Source organism: Cnephaeus nilssonii (genome assembly GCF_951640355.1).
Source record: "Cnephaeus nilssonii genome assembly, chromosome: 11".
NCBI classification, from domain to species: Eukaryota; Metazoa; Chordata; class Mammalia; order Chiroptera; family Vespertilionidae; genus Cnephaeus; species Cnephaeus nilssonii.
In genome coordinates, this window is record NC_137082.1 from 17,691,135 (window position 1) to 17,707,934 (window position 16,800).

The 16,800-nt window shown below is 41.2% G+C and overlaps 1 protein-coding gene across 3 annotated transcripts in view; it reads right to left on the reverse strand.

Moving 5' to 3' along the window:
• The window catches only part of SEC23B (SEC23 homolog B, COPII coat complex component), a 50,262-nt gene that overhangs the window by 2,942 nt on the left and 30,520 nt on the right, over window positions 1-16,800 (reverse strand). For all 3 annotated transcript variants that reach the window (XM_079784745.1, XM_079784744.1, XM_079784743.1), the window contains 5 exons: window positions 13,627-13,704; window positions 10,908-11,069; window positions 8,773-8,859; window positions 6,719-6,874; window positions 6,245-6,310 (listed from right to left, as the gene is read on the reverse strand). In XM_079784745.1, the coding sequence (XP_079640871.1) occupies window positions 6,245-6,310; window positions 6,719-6,874; window positions 8,773-8,859; window positions 10,908-11,069; window positions 13,627-13,704 (549 nt within the window). The remainder of the gene's footprint in view (window positions 1-6,244; window positions 6,311-6,718; window positions 6,875-8,772; window positions 8,860-10,907; window positions 11,070-13,626; window positions 13,705-16,800) is intronic.

A 16,800-nucleotide genomic window follows, 5' to 3' on the forward strand; every position in this document is an offset into this window, starting at 1 on the left:
GCACATCCCCAGTGGGGAGTGTGCAGGAGGCAGCTGATCAATGTTTCTCATTGATGTTTCTAACTCTCTATCCCTCTCCCTTCCTCTCTGTAAAAATTAATTAAAAAATATATATATTTTAAATATATATATATATATTAAATATTAAATATATATATATATTTTTAAATATATATTTTTTTAAAAACTAAAAAATACAGCAACGAAAAGTTCAGTGAATAAACTCAAAGGGAACAGAGAAAATAATCAGTAAAATGGATATAAAAAAAAACCTAACATTCACGTCATTGGAGAAAGGAAAATGATGGCAGACTGAAAAAGTATTCGAAGAAATAATGGCTGAAAACCACTCAATTATGTCAAGAGACATAAATATACAGAATCAAGAAGATAAGCAAATTCCAAATAGGCTAAATCCAAATCCACCCCAAAGCACATGGTATTTTAACTTTTGAAAACTAACAAAAGAAAATCATGAAAGCAGCCAGATAAATATGACATCTTATCTACAAAAGAATAAGAATGACAATAAATTTCTCACCAGAAACCATAGAGGCCAGAGAGTGGCAAAATATTTTTTAAATGACCAACAAAAAGGAATGTCACCAGCATCCTATATCCAGAGAAAATATCCTTCATGAATGAAAGGGAAATCAAGAATCTCAAATGAAGAGAAACTAATATTCTATCACCAGCAGACCTACCTTAAAAGAATGGCTAAGGAAATCTCTAAACAGAAAGGAAATGATAAAAGAAGGAACTTTGGAGAATCAAGAAGGAATAAAGGACACAGTAAGCAAAAATATGGATAAATATAACAGGTTTTCCATCTTCTCTTGAGATTTATATATTATGTTTAATGGTTGAAGAAAAACTATCTGATATATGTAGAGGAAAATATTTAACATAATTTATTATAAATGAGGCAGGGTAGAGGGACATAAAGGGGTAGTAAGTTTTATATACCTCACTTGAATTGGTCAAAAGATAGTTGTGAAGAGCTATGCACTTTTAATGTGATACAGTGCTCTATTATCTAGAGGAACCAGGAGTAACCACTAAACAAAGCTACACAGAGACACACTCAAAAATATTATAAACAAGATGGAATTCTAAAAAATGTTCAAGTAATTCATAGGAAGGCAGAAAAAAACCCAGAGAAATGAAAAGCAGAGAAAACAAAAAATAAAATGGTAGACCTATGCCCTAATTAAATATAAATGGTCCAAATACATCAATTATAAGAGTTTAGCAGAATAGATTAAAAACAATGACACAAGTATGTCCTATCTATAAGAAATTCACTTCAAATGTAACAAGAATGAAAGTTAAAGGATGAAAAGAGATTTATCATGCAAACATTTTTTTGCATGAAAAAGAAAAGGAATAAAGGAGAGGGCCTTATCAACGCCAGTAAAATAGATATTAGTGTAAACAAAATTACCAGAGACAGAGGGAGACATAACAAAATAAATGATATAAGGTCAACCCACCAAGAAGATATAGCAGTCCTATGTGTATGCAACAAACAACAGAAGTACAAAATATGTGAACAAAAACTGATAGAACTCAAAAGAGTTCAAGAGTTGGAAACTCACAATTAAGAGTTGGAAACCTCAACACTCTCTCTCAACAATTGATAGAACAACTAGACAGATTACCAGCAGGAATATGTAAGAACTCAACACTATCAACTAACAGAATCTAACATTTATAGAACACTATCCAACAATAACAAGATACATGTTCAAGTTGACCATGGAACATACGTCAAGATAGTTCATATCCTTGGCCATAAAACCAACTTCAATAAATTTACAATTAAACCAAACAAAGTGTATTCTCCAGCAACAATGAAAATAGAAATCAACAACAGACAAATAAGAAAATCCCCAAATACTTGGAAATTAAGCAACACTTCTAAATGAGCCAAGAGTCAAAGAACTCTCAACGGAATTGAAAAAATATTTATCAAATTGAATCAAAATGAAAATACAACATATCAAAATCTGTGACACACAGCCAAAGCAGTGCTGAAAGGTAATTATTGGCACTAAATGGATTCAATGGAGAAGAGGAAAGTCTCAAGTCAATAATCTAAGCTCCAGCCCTGACTGGTTTGGCTCAGTGGATAGAGTGTCGGCCTGCAGACTGAAGGGTCCCAGGTTCGATTCCGGTCAAGGGCATGGACCTTGGTTGTGGGTACATACCCAGTAGGTGGGGTGCAGGAGGCAGCTGGTCGATGTTTCTCTCTCATCGATGTTTCTAACTCTCTATCCCTCTCCCTTCCTCTCTGTAAAAAATCAATAAAATGTATATATATATATATTTTAAATATATTTTATTGATTTTTTACAGAGAGGAAGGGAGAGGGATAGAGAGTTAGAAACATCGATGAGAGAGAAACATCGACCAGCTGCCTCCTGCACAACCCCCACCGGGGATGTGCCCGCAACCAATGTACATGCCCTTGACCGGAATCGAACCTGGGACCCTTCAGTACGCAGACCGACGCTCTATCCACTGAGCCAAACCAGTTTCGGCAATAAAATGTATATTAAAAAAAAAAAAAAAATCTAAGCTTCTACTTCAAGAACTTAGAAAATGAATAAAATAGAAAGCAAGCAGAAGGAAGAAAATAAAGATTAAAGTAGAAATCAATGAAATTGAAAATAGACAAAACAATAAGAAAAGATATTCTCCCCACTTGCAAATGGCATGATTGTCTATGCAGGAAATCCCAGAGAATTGCCCAGCCAGTGTTGCTCAGTGGTTGAGCGTTGGCCCATGAACCAGGAGGTCAAGGTCCAATTCCTGATTAGGGCACATGCCTGGGGTACAGGCTCAATCCCCAGTAGGGGGCATGTAGGAGGCAGCCAACTGATGATTCTCTCACATCCTTGATGTTTCTATCTCTCTCTTCCTCTTCCTTCCTCTCTCTGAAATAAAAAAACAAAACAAAAAAAACCCCCCCAGAGAATCTACAAAAAACTCCCAGAGAAGTAATAAGTGTCTTATTAAGGTCACAGGATCCTCTCTTATAAAATGGTAATATGCAAATCAACCATCACTCCGCTACATAAGCCACACCCACCAGCCAATCAGGGCGAGTATGCAAATTAACCCCAATCCAAGATGGCTACAGCCACAGAGAACAAGGTTTCCTAGGTAACAGAGGAAGCCAAGCTTTCCATAGCCGTTGCAGGCCTAAGCCTCCACTCAAGCTACAAAGTTTCAATTATAGAAGGTAAACAAATTCAAACAAATGGTGACAGAATGGAGCTTGAGAGAGCAGGCCAGGGTTGCCGGCGGCAACAGGGGAAGCAAAGCTTTCCGCACACCCTGGCCGGGCTCATCCGCTTAAGGCTACAAAGTTTCAATTGTAGAAGGTGAATTAACTGCCACAGAGATGGCTGTATCCACGGAGGGAGCCCCAGGCTTGGCTCTGCTCCAGGCTACAAAGTTTCAATTGTAGAAGGAAAATAAATTCCAGATACCAGGCCTCCACTTGGGTCACCGGGGGGCATGGCCGGCCTGCAAACCACCACAGACCCCTCGCTCAGGCCGCCCCACGCCCCAAGGGAACCCCACCCTTATCTGTGACACCCTTCAGGGCAAACCAGCTGGCCCCCACCCGTGCACCAGGCCTCTATCCTATTTAATAAAAGAGTAATATACAGATTGATCATCACTGCAACACACAATATAGCTGCCCCCATGTGGTCAAAGATCCTGCCCCCATGTGGACACAAGATGGCCACTACAAGATGGCCAGCAGGGGAGGGCAGTTGGGAGGCACCCAGCCTGCAAGGGAGGGCAGTTGTGAGGGACCAGGCCTGCAAGGGAGGGCAGTTGAGAGGGACCAGGCTTGCAAAGGAGGGCAGTTGGAGGTGATCAACCCTGCAGGAGAGGGCAGTTAGGGGTGACCAGGCTGGCAGAGGAGGGAAGTTGGGGGCAAACAGGCTGGCAGGGGAGCAGTAAAGCATCAACCAGGCTGGCAGCAGAGTGGTTAGGGGGTGATCAGGCTGGCAGGCAGAAGCGGTTAGGGGCAATCAGGAAGGCAGGCAGGCAAGCAGTTGGGAGCCAGCAGTCCTGGATTGTGAGAGGGATGTCCGACTGCCCGTTTAGGCCCGATCCTGGTGGGGATCGGGCCTAAACGGGCAGTCGGACATCCCTCCAGGAGTCCCAGATTGGAGAGGGTACAGGCTGGGCTGAGGGACAACCCCCTGCCGTGCACGAATTTCGTGCACCGGGCTTCTAGTACAAAATAAACATATAAATATCAATTGTATTTCTATATACCAGAAATGAACACTTGGACACTGAAATAATTAAAATAACAATACCAGCCCCTGCCGGTTTGGCTCAGCGGATAGAGCATTGTCAGCCCGTGGATTGAAGGGTACTTGGTTCAACTCCGGCCTAGGGCACACGCCCAGGTTGCAGGCTTGATCCCCGTAGGGGGCTTGCAGGAGGCAGCTGATCAATGACCTCTCATCATTCATGTTTCAATCTCTATCTCCCTCTCCCTTCCTCTATGAAATCAATAAAAAAATATTAAAAAAAAAATCACAATATCATTAACAATCACTAAAACAAAACAAAAAAGTGAAAATATACAACACTGAATAAAGAAATCAAAAACAGATTTAATAAAGCGCTGGCCGGTTTGGTTCAGTGGATAGAACGTCGACCTGGGGACTGAAGAGTCCCAGGTTCCATTCTGGTCAAGGGCACATGCCCGGGTTGTAGGCTCGATCCTCAGTAGGGGGCATGCAGGAAGCAGCCAATCAATGATTCTCTCTCATCGTTGATGTTTCTGTATCTCTCTCCCTCTCCCTTCCTCTCTGAAATCAATAAAAATATATTTAAAAAAAAGATTTAATAAGTGGAGAGACACACTGAGTTCATGGATTAGAAGGCTCAATATAGTAAAGATGTCAATTCTTTCCAATTGATGTAGAAGTTTAATGAAATTATATCAAAACCCCAACAAGATTTTTTACAAACATAGACAAGATAATTCTAAACTTCATATGTAAAAGCAAAGAAACTAGAATAGCTAAGACAATTTTGAAAAAGAACAAAGTAGGGGGGAAAATCAGTCTACCTGATTTCAAGACAGATACAATCAAGATTGTATGGTGCTAGTAGAGGGAGAGAAATATAGATCAATAGTGTTTTTTGCAATAAAGCAAAAAACCCAGAAATGAACTCACACAAATATGCCCAACTAATCTTTGACAAAGATATAAGCAATTCAGCGGAAGAAACTTAGCCTTTTCAACAAATGGTGTTTGGTCAATTAGACATTCATTTGCAAAAATTAAAGTTATACCTCATATCGTATACTAAAATCAATTCAAAATTGGTCATGGACTAAAATATAAACATAAAATTAGAAAAACAAACACAGAAGATCTTCGGGATCTAAGGCTAGGCAAAGAATGCTTAGACTTAATACTAAAAGCACAATCCATAAAAGGAAAAACTGATAAAGTGGATTTCTTAAAAATTAAACTGTGCTCTGTGAAAGACCCTGTGAAGAGGATGTACAGACAAGCCACAAGTGAGAGAAATATACACAGGTCACATATTCCAACAAAAGACTAGCACCTTTTAAAAAAAAATCTTCACCTGAGGACATGCTTTTATTGATTTCAGTGAGAGGAAGGGAGAGGTAGAGGAAGAGATGTTACCATTGGGGGAAATTGGGTAAAGGGTATAGGGAAACTCTGTATTATTTCTACAACTACATATAAATTTACAATTACCTCAAAAAAAGTTTAATTTAAAAAATGTTATAAGAAAACAGAATGAAAGAAAAGACTCAATTGAGAAAGACATAAATGATTGGGATAATTAGATAAAGAAGGAACCAGAGGCTGAAAAGTAAAGAGGACCAAGAACCAATGGTGAGCATTTGTAGATGCTTTTGCCCTGCCCTCTTAGAAAAGAGAAAGAAGAGAGGGAGGACTTGGGGCAATGCTGCTGAGAGCCAAATGGAGGCCACACTATGGTGTTCTGCCCTCGGGCCTGAACCTGTCATATTATGCTGTGTATTGCAGAAAGGGATCCACACTGGGTAGCCACCCCAAACCCCAATCTATGTTCAAAGTTCTCCCCCGCCCCCCAGCAAATTACCCAAGTTATTCTGTCTCTGTGCCAAAAATAATCCAATTTTTAACTTTTTTTTTTTTTAAAGTAGCCGGGCCACTTCCCCAAATACCTGACAATTTCTTACCTGTCCCCAAGCATATAGGTTATTGTGTGTCTGAGATGGGTTCACTTTGGACAAAAGGAAGCGAGCCTTAAAAAAAAAAAAAAAAAGATTTAAAGATTAAAGTGGCATTAATATTAGTATACTAGGGGGAAAATGTTTTACATTTCTTTTGTTAGATATTTTTTACTGCACAGGAGTCCAGTTCTTTAGCTTAAGGCCAGTAGCTGCTGATTTATTAGGGTTCCAAAAACACAAAATGTATTTTATTTTGGCAATCCCCTACTTTTACACTAACATATTCCGACCACTCCTTTAAAAAGAAGTCATTATTGGAAGTTTATCTGCATGCCAATTTATGTCACCACATAAAACATTAACCATGCTACTATTTGGATTTGCCATAAAAATGTATCATAAAAACAAATTATTAACCATGCTATTTGAATTTATAGCCATGAAAATATATCATAAAAATAACTGAATGCCAAAACCAACCTGACTGCCTCCATGCTCTGTGTTAATGTAACGTGGCATTGGGAAGCGCGCTTGCAGAATTTCTTGAGCATCATCTACTGGTGCCTGCAGAAGGTGCTTGAAGTTTTCATATTCAGGCATGTCCTGGTACCCAGCTTTACGCCACTGGGCTATGGTCTACACCAAAACAAACAAACCAAAACTACTGTGTAAACACTGAAACAACAGCCTTCTTTGACACTTATGACATTTTAATACCACCTCTCCACCCCCAAACTTGCTTCCAGTGAAGAAGCCTTACATCAAGAATGACAAGTTTTGCCCAGACAGCATAGCTCAGTGGTTAAGGAGGTCGTGGTTTGATCCCTGCTCAGGGCACATGCCCGGGTTGCAATCTTGGTCCCCAGTATGGGGTGTTCAGGAGGCAGCCAATCAATGAGTCTCCTCTCATCATTGATGCTTCTATCTCTCTCTCCCTCTCCCTTCCTCTCTGAAATCATTAAAATATATTTTTTTTGGGGGGGAGGAAAGGAATAACAAGTTTTTGCCCAGCGGGTGTGGCTCAGTGGTTAAGCACCGACCTAAGCCAGCAGGCGGACATCCCCCAAGGGGTCCTGGATGCGAGAGGGCGCAGGCTGGGGTGAGGGACACCCCCCCACACACACACCCCGCTCCCAGTGCACGAATGTCGTGCACCAGGCCTCTAGAATCTTTATAAATAAGCTGAAGTGCTTTCACATGTGAACTGTTAATTTAATATCAGAAAGAGGATTCTCTTTAGATGCTTCCTTCTGCAGCCTCTTTTCCCTTCTGAGAGTTTTCAGTACTATTTTCTAGGTCTTAATTTTTTGACTGACTGGTGGCATGGAGGAAATTACCATAAGCTAACTTGGGTCATAAGAACACCACCTACCAGCAGACTTAGAGCTTTGGAAGGTGAGAACGATGTCATATTGTCTTTGTCATTAGAACCAACCACTTGCAAACAAAAGGTGCTCAATAAATGTGTGAACCTTTTGTTTTTAAAGGAACCAGTGGGAAAGGCAGCTGGTCACAAACAGCCTTTGGTCTAGGACCGTGGTCGGCAAACTGCGGCTCGCGAGCCACATGCGGCTCTTTGGTCCCCTTGAGTGTGGCTCTTACACAAAATACCACGGCCTGGGCGAGTCTATTTTGAAGAAGTGGCGTTAGAAGAAGTTTAAGTTTAAAAAATTTGGCTCTCAAAAGAAATTTCTATCGTTGTACTGTTGATATTTGGCTCTGTTGTCTAATGAGTTTGCCGACCACTGGTCTAGGACCATTACTGATTGATGGCTTACCATCTGTGTGTAAGTGGCTGGCAAACTGGGGGTTAATATGCTGAAAAAGTTTAAAGTTATAAAATGCTCATTAGTATTAGAAAATGAATTCTAAGTTATTAACAGAATTCTAAAACACAATTTGTATCTTTTCAGGACATCTGAAATCACTTCTAATGTACAGACACTAAGTAGTCAAGTCAACCACCAAGGCAACTTACTGTAGGTAAAGAATGAACAATAGAAGAAAAAGAATATCTCCCTGAATATAATGCTCAGTTAAAGAATTTTCGTCAGAGGAACCATTCCCTTTCTTAGGGAATGAGCCACTTTCAGAAAGAAATGGACTCTGTCCTAAAAGCCATCCATAGTCCTCCTAGAGGTCCACAGGCCCAGCCTAAGGTTCACTGCGCCACGTTATCTCAAATAAAAACTTTAGTCCCAAACACGTGTTTACTACTAACTCTAACATAACTCTGAAAGGGTAATAGTGCATAGAAGTTTAATGAGGAAAAGTAACTGATCTTGCCTGACAACTCAGAAAGCAATAACTTATGGTGATTTGAAAGGACCACTTACAGCAAATGTTATTGAAATTACTAATATACAAATACCCCAGGGACCTGAAAAAAGATTTTATTCACTAGAATAAAAGCCACTGTACTCATTATAATAAACTGTGGGTTTCCTAAGCCCAGATTCTTGTTGCAAATGCATAAAAACCTAAATTAATAAGTAAAAACAACAGTAAGAAAATAAATGAAAGTATCATCTTACCTCACCAAGATAAATGACAATTTGGAAGAAAGTATCCATCAGCAAAATTCTGTCAGCTAGAATGCTGCTGCTGTCCAACAGTACCGGCTAAAGAAAAGGGGGAGAGATGACATTGGTCTTCCCTGTTCCCCGCACGGCCAAAACAGCAACCACGGGCACCAGGTGCGGTGGCTCATTCCCACTTTCTGCTCCTGACTTAGCAGTTCTCAGTTTCAACTTAGTGAAAGAAAGAAGCTCCAAACAACCCCTCATCAGTTGGGAAGGGAGATTAATGGCATCTTTTGCTCTAGGAACCAAAAGTTATTCCAAACATTCTGTTTCATGCTGAAAAAGGATTTTATCTATCAGAGACACATTCTCTCAAACCCACTACAACTGCAGATGACACTTAGGGATGGCTTTATGAAAAAGTACAGCTTTTAATACAAGTTTGAAAAGTTTACTGCAAAATGTATTTTTTTATGATTTTCATTTCAGTAATAAAAGTAACTTATACTTATTAAAGGAAATTTGAACCCAATGACAAAAAATATTGATAGTTTGGTTTATTTGCATGTAGTTTTTAAATCTTGCAGACTTTTTAGAAAACATAATTTAGAAAAGTTCCTATCTTAATTTTTTTCATGTAACATTTTTAACATAAGGATGTATCTATTTTATTATGTTACATAAACTGTGAATATTTCTTAGATTACTTTTTTCCCTACTACTGAGCATTTGGATTGTTTTTAAATTTTCTATTCTAATAGTTCATTTACTATTTATTTGAACAAAGCCTTTTCTGTATATAGGAATATATTCTTCAGACAGAATACAAGACATGGAATTACTGGGTCAAAGTATCTGAACACAATGAAAAAAGTAACTATCCATTTTTTAAGTTTTTCACTTGTAATCCTGCCTTCCACAGATAATAGCTTTACATGCCTGTGACTTTTTCCTATATATATATTTAAGACTCAGAAATAATGTTTAACTCCTATAAAGACTCAAAAGTTTTCTTTCTTTAGTTTTGCTCTATGAATAAATTTGCTAGAAAAAAAATACAGTAAAGGGGGTGTCCGTTAAAGCCAAAAGTCTGGCCCGCCCAGCGTGGTCGACCCAGGAACCAAGAGGTCGCTGGATTGATCCCCGGTCCGGGCACATGCCCGGTTTCAGGCTCGATCCCCAGTGGGGGGCATGCAGGAGGCAGCTGATCAATGATGTTCCTCTCTCGTTGATCTTCCTATCTCTCTATTCCTCTCCCTTCCTTTCTAAAAATCAATATTTTTTTAAAAAGCCAAAAGTCCATTATATAATAAAGTAGGTTTTCCAAATGTATATGTTTAAAAATGGACAAATTAGTTCGTGTACCTGTTTTTACTTATGTAGACATATTTGTGGAATTAAAACTAAGTATGTATGAAAAATTTAATTTCACAGAAGTTTTCTATATATATTACAGTAATTTTAAATTTATACTGAATAAGTCTAGTAAGTGCGTGCATTCACCAGTTACCAAGAGTAAGCAAAAACACACGGCTGGGGAATTACTTAGTGCAAGTACATCACTAGCACGTGTTAAAAGTGCTGTAGAAAGTCACACCATGTGCCAAAACCGGTTTGGCTCAGTGGATAGAGCATCAGCCTGCGGACTGAAAGGTCCCAGGTTCGATTCCGGTCAAGGGCATGTACCTTGGTTGCGGGCACATCCCCAGTAGGGGGTGTGCAAGAGGCAGCTGATCGATGATTCTCTCTCATCGATGTTTCTAACTCTCTATCCCTCTCTCTTCCTCTCTGTAAAAAAATCAATAAAATATATTAAAAAAAAAAAAAAGAAAGTCACACCATGTGACAAAAGAACCAATTACCATAAAACAATGCACTGTGGTCACATGCTAATCATTTCCTGAACGTGTTGTTTACGAGTGGTGACACCTGAATTTAAATATGTACGCTATAGCTTTAGATATGTAATATTTATGTTAGTGAAATTACTAGTGTCTATTCCAACATATGGCCTACTGCTAAAATTTGTTAAAAATAACAGTGAATGAATAACCAAAAAATAACGTGGTAATATAATTATAAGCAAATCTTATAGTTAAAAGCATTTTAAAATTAACTGGGAGAAAGACATTCATGTAAAGCCTTACCTCTGGTGGTCCATGGAACGAATAGGAGTAGAGAATGGGCTGGATCATGATGAGGGACTGGGTCAGATCCTGTCTGGCAAAATGGTGTCTGTAGTACGACGACTCATCAGGACTGTTGTTAAACACTTGAAGAAATGGAGATCTTCTAAGATGGAACATGAACTGCATTCACAAAGAAAAAAAGACAAACGCATATAGCTGTAACCTTAGATATCCAAAAGAGTAGACTTGCTTTAGGTCTCCGAAGCAGAAGAACCCAGACTTTAAGAAAAAGGCCACTGGGTTCATAAAACAGAGAAAAAAATGCTGATACCAGGGGCTGAGGGAAGAGGGAAATGGAAAGTTGTTGAATGGGTACAGCATTTTAGTTTTGCAAGATGGAAAGTCTATAGATTTGTTGCACAGCAATGTGAATATGCCTAATACTGAACAGTACATTTAAAATTGGTTAAGATGGTAAATTTTATGTGTTTTTTACAATTAGAAAATTTTTAAAAAGTATTTTTAAAGGGTAGGGGAAGCCTCTGGGTGTGTCGAAGGTTCCACATGAAATGGGCAAGATAAAGCATTTATTTCTGGAGTCACTGGGTTGGGTTGCAGAAGCAGAATGTTTGCTGTCAAAGGGGTCACAGCCCAGTGGGGAAAAGGCACATTTGAGCCCCTGTACAGGCAAGTACTGCTACAGTGGGATGGGGCTGGAGGGTCAGCAGGAGACTTCCCACAGCCACTGGGTCTGAGAGAGGTTCATGAGGAGGCCAGAGGGCTGGGGGAGAGGGGACTCCAGGCACAGTAACAGCAGATGAGAGGTTAGAGCTCAGACACAGGCTAGTATGTGCAGTGAGGTATATAAAGGAGAGAGGGACAAAATGATGTTGCTGGAGAGGTATGTGCTTTAGCCTGAGAATTAGAATGTGGAGGGCAGACTTTTAACTCACTCTGAAGAGTTACCAGAACATGGAAATCAGCTGCCTTGAGAAGTATAAAGCTTCCTGAGACTCCACATATTGAAGCATTGTTCCTAAATGATTATCATGGCTGACGTTCCATGCGTCCTATGTGCAAGGCATAAAGCACTTGACAAGAATTATCCAATCCTTCCAATAAGCACATGAGGTAGATTCTCTTACCATCCCTAGTTTACACATCAGGAAACCGAGGGGTAGGTAGGCAACTTGCCCAAGGCCACCGCTACTAAGTGGCAGAGCCAGACTCTAATTCAGACTGTTGGCTTCAGTGGTTGGGCTCTTGACCTCTATCCTAGATGCCCCAACAGAGGGGATCTTAAAACCAACTTATTCAGTGGTTTTCATACTGTGCTCCTGAGTTTTAGCAAAACCACAAGGCCCTGGGAGTGAGGTGGTGGAGTACTGTGGTGGGACCCAGTGGGTGGGGTGGTGCCTGGGCAAAACTAGAGCAGCACCCAAGTCTGTCTGCTTATGTACTGGCTTTTAAGAGAGTCCGCTGGAAGGAAGGGTTCCACAGCTGTACAAAGACTCCAGACCAACTCCTTCCCTTTAACACGTTAAGCGCCCTGTCAGTCACCGGTGACTGACACTGTACTTTCCGTCCGGAAGACAAAACAGGCTGGGCACTTAACGTGCTAAAGAGGAAACCAGCATTCACAGGGGTCCGGGACCTCATCCAAGATCAGCAGCAGCAGAGCCAGTGCTGGACCTTGGCCCTGATTCTGGCTCTTTCTACAACACTACTCAGCCTCAACTGCTCGGGCACAGGCCGGAGAAGAGGCACACATCAGGTACCACACAGCCCTACCCTGGGCCAGGGGTCGAGTGAGGTGACCTCTGAGCTCCCTTTTAACTCTTAAGAGTCAAAGCTATACAAGTTCATGATTGAAACCTTTGTCCACTTCCCAAAGCAAAAAGTATTTGCATATCTAGGTCCACTTTTTTCAAATTTATTCCTCATAAAGGTGTCTCTGAGGGAAGATGAAATAAAGCTGAGTTTGCTTCCAGTGCTGGAAAAGCTGCACCAGCCAGGAGCCCAACCTGAAAGGCCCAGGCCCCAGCTGTGGAGCCATGGGTTCATGTTTACAAAGCATTAAACACCAGACTGGCCTCAGCTCACGTAATCCTCACAGCCACCCACTGAACTAAGCTCTAGTTTCCTCATTTAAATATGAGGGTGAAGGTTCAGAAAAGGTAAATGTCCAGATCTCTGACAACAACTTCAGGCTTCCCCACTACCCCTCCTTTCCCTTGTCCAATGGCTCCCAAATGCTTAGTTTCTGCAAAAAGCAGTTATTTACAGAAGCTGATTACTGTTGTCCCTAGTCATGATGCAGCCTAATAACCATGGACTTATCATTAAACATCCGTCATATTAACATGGTCTCCTTTATTATATTCATCTTCCTATGTGCTTCGTTTTTTTGTCTGTTTGCTGCTGAGGTAGATGACTGTCCACCCAGAACTTCTACAAATTAGAGGTATTTGTTGGGGCCTCATAGAACGCTCCTGTTTTGCCTTTCCATGAAAGTTTATAGTTATTTTCTCTTCTCTGCGTGTCATCTCTGTCTTCTGTAGGGCTCAGGAACTGCCTCTCACAGAGACATAGTATTTGTCTTGAAGTGAGTAACCTCCATCTCCTGTTGCCTGAGTCGCAAAACATACCAAGTCTTCACTTTGCCCTGAGAACAGCGAGTTTTATTTCTATCACAATTTATTCTTCTATTGTTATTTTAGAAATGTGTATTTCTTACCTGAGGATACAGAGAGAAGGAATCTGATAACCTAAAAGAAGTGGGATCTTCCTTGTTATACTGTCCAAACTTCTGACACTGTTGAGAGAAAACAACAAAAAGCAGGAGGAAAACCCTAAGTTAGTGCCACCTGGAAAAATCCTTGGAGTAAGAGAGCTACATTTCAATTTCAACTCTGCCACTGACTGACTGAGTCCCAGACCAGCACTTCTCAGTCACAGACAGGCAGACATATCCCCTGGAGGGTTATTAAAATGCAAATTCTAGTTTGGCAGACTGGGGAGGGACTGGGGATCCTGCATTCTAACCAGCACCCAGGCCAGGCTGGCCAAACACCACTCTAACTAGTGAGGGGCTAGATGAGTTCTCGGGCACTTCTTCCATTAAAAACAAACAAGCAAGCCCTAGCCGGTTTAGCTCAGTGGATAGAGCATTGGCCTTCAGACTGAAGGGTCCCAGGTTCGATTCCAGTCATGGGCACATGCCTGGGTTTCAGGCTTGATACCCAGTAGGGGGCGTGCAGGAGGCAGCCGATCAATGATTCTCTTTCATCATTGATGTTTCTCTCCCTCCCTCTCTGAAATCATTAAGAAAATATATTAAAAAAAGAAAAGAAACAAAAAACCCTCCAAGACTGTGAAATATTACCAATTATATATCAGCCTTGATGTTCCACCACTCTGTAACTCAATTTTCTTCCTTTCAAAGGCAAATTTATGAACAATGTTGTCTCTTTCTGCCTTTATTTCCTTTTTATTTCACACATTTCCTCTGGCCATTCGAGAATCAGGCTGCCCCCCATTTAAAGAAAGCCCATCTCTGACATTCACCTTCTTTCCACCAAAGCTGATGTCTTTGCAGTTCTCCTTTTCTTGAACTCCCTAACACCTCAAGCCAAGTGACTCCCCACACTTCTGGAAACTTTCTCCTTCAGCAGTTTAAATAGCACTTTCCTATTTTTCCTTCAACCCTCCAACCAATCCTTCTCTGCCTTCTTCAACAGCTCCTAATCTTCCAACTCCTAACTGTGGGCTCCTTAGAGATTAGTTCTTGGGCCCCTGCTCCCATCCTCACTGCTTCAGCTACAAATGAACAATAGAGCCAGACCAATGTCATCCAAATTCCTCTTCCACGGCCAGTGCTGACCGCCACCTAACTACAGGATCACTCTCTGTGGACATACTTAGCAATTTCTCGTTCAGCCTATTAAAAATAAGTTAAACTATTACACTGAAAAAGACTCACCTTCCTCCACCCTAATGCTGCTCTCCTTTTCTATTTTTCTACCTCACCGTCATTCTTGCAGTTACCCAGCCTTAGAACCTGAGTCAATGCTGATTTTTCTGTTTGTTTGTTTTTAAAGTATATTTTACTGTTTTTTTAAAATTTTAAAAAATATATATTTTATTGATTTTTTACAGAGAGGAAGGAGAGGGATAGAGAGTTAGAAACATCGATGAGAGAGAAACATCGATCAGCTGCCTCCTGCACACCCCCCGCCCCCGGGGATGTGCTCACAACCAAGGTACATGCCAATGACTGCAATCGAACCTGGGACCCTTCAGTCCGCAGGCCGACGCTCTATCCACTGAGCCAGACCAGTTATGGCTGATTTTCCTGTTTTTTAATTTCACCAAATCTTTTTTTTTTTTTAATATATTTTATTGATTTTTTACAGAGAGGAAGAGAGAGGATAGAGAGTTAGAAACATCGATGAGAGAGGAACATCGATCAGCTGCCTCCTGCACACTCCCTACTGGGGATGTGCCCGCAACCAAGGTACATGCCCTTGACCGGAATCGAACCTGGGACCCTTCAGTCCACAGGCCAATGCTCTATCCACTGAGCCAAACCGGTTAGGGATCAATTCTTTCTTTAGAATTCATTCTGATTCCAAACCTTCTCCCACTTTAATTGTATTGCTGCCACGCTGGTCTCACCTACCTTGAGCCTGCAAACCCCTCCATCAGTCTCCTTAATAGTGTAGTCTTTTCTCTTTCCAAATTTACCTCATATGGCACTGGTGAATGTAAATACAAGAATCGTGCTGCTATCACACTCCTGCTTGGGAACCACACCTAAGTTCCCTTTCTCTCTAATGTTAAGGCAATGACAACTTTAAAATGAAGACATTTCCTAATTAAGCTGCACTTTCACTGCCTCTCTCCCCACTGCACGATCTGGCCTCTGTGACAGCCGTCTTGCCAATGTCCCCAGCATAAGCTGAAGTGCACAGCCACCTCCAACAGGCTTGGGCCCTCCACTTGGCAAGCCTTGCCTTGTTTTCTCCTACTACCCTAAGCATTTTTAAAAGACTTAATTCATGCCCTAACCGGTTTAGCTCAGTGGATAGAGCATCACCCTGTAGACTGAAGGGTCCTGGGTTCAAATCCGGTCAAGGGCATGTATCTTGATTTCGGGCATATCCCCAGTAGGGGGTGTGCAGGAGGCAGCTGATCTATGTTTCTCCCTCATCGATGTTTCTGACTCTCTATCCCTCTCCCTTCCTCTCTGTAAAAAATCAATAAAATATATATATATATTTTTAAAAAAGACTTCATCCATGGCTCACTTTCCACATAAAGCCAACCACTTGCTCAATTTTCAAATTGTGTTTGAAATGTTGATATTCCCTGGAAGAAAAAATGGTCCCTTTGGGCAAACACAGAGCTAAAACAAAGTTAAATGTTTCTCTACTGGGCTTTCAGTGCCTCTGATCATAAATACCTGTCGTGAATTTCCAAGACAGTAAAATCATGAGGTATGACAGTTATTGATTTATTGCCTCGTGGCTACAAACTCACCCTTTCTGCCTGGGCCTTTAAAAATGCTTCCTCTGCTAGCTGGCACAATGCTGAGCTTTGTCAGTAGAGGGTGCTGGAGGCAAGGGTTTGCTTCTGGGTTCCAGTGTGTTCAACCCAGCAGCAGCCTTATGGCTTTCCCAGGGCCCAGCTCCTGGAGCACATGGCAGCCGGCAGCTACCCCACACCTTTTCCTCAGCACTCCAGAGTGTGGATTTCCATCTAATTCTAGAGGGTGAATTTCTAGAGGGTGAATTTCATGGCACAACACCATGGCAACTTCTCTGCTTTAAGACCCAGTGAACCATGGCCATGCCCTCCCACCTAGGTCTAGACAAGCCTGGGGGGATGGGGGGAGAGGGGGAGACTCTTC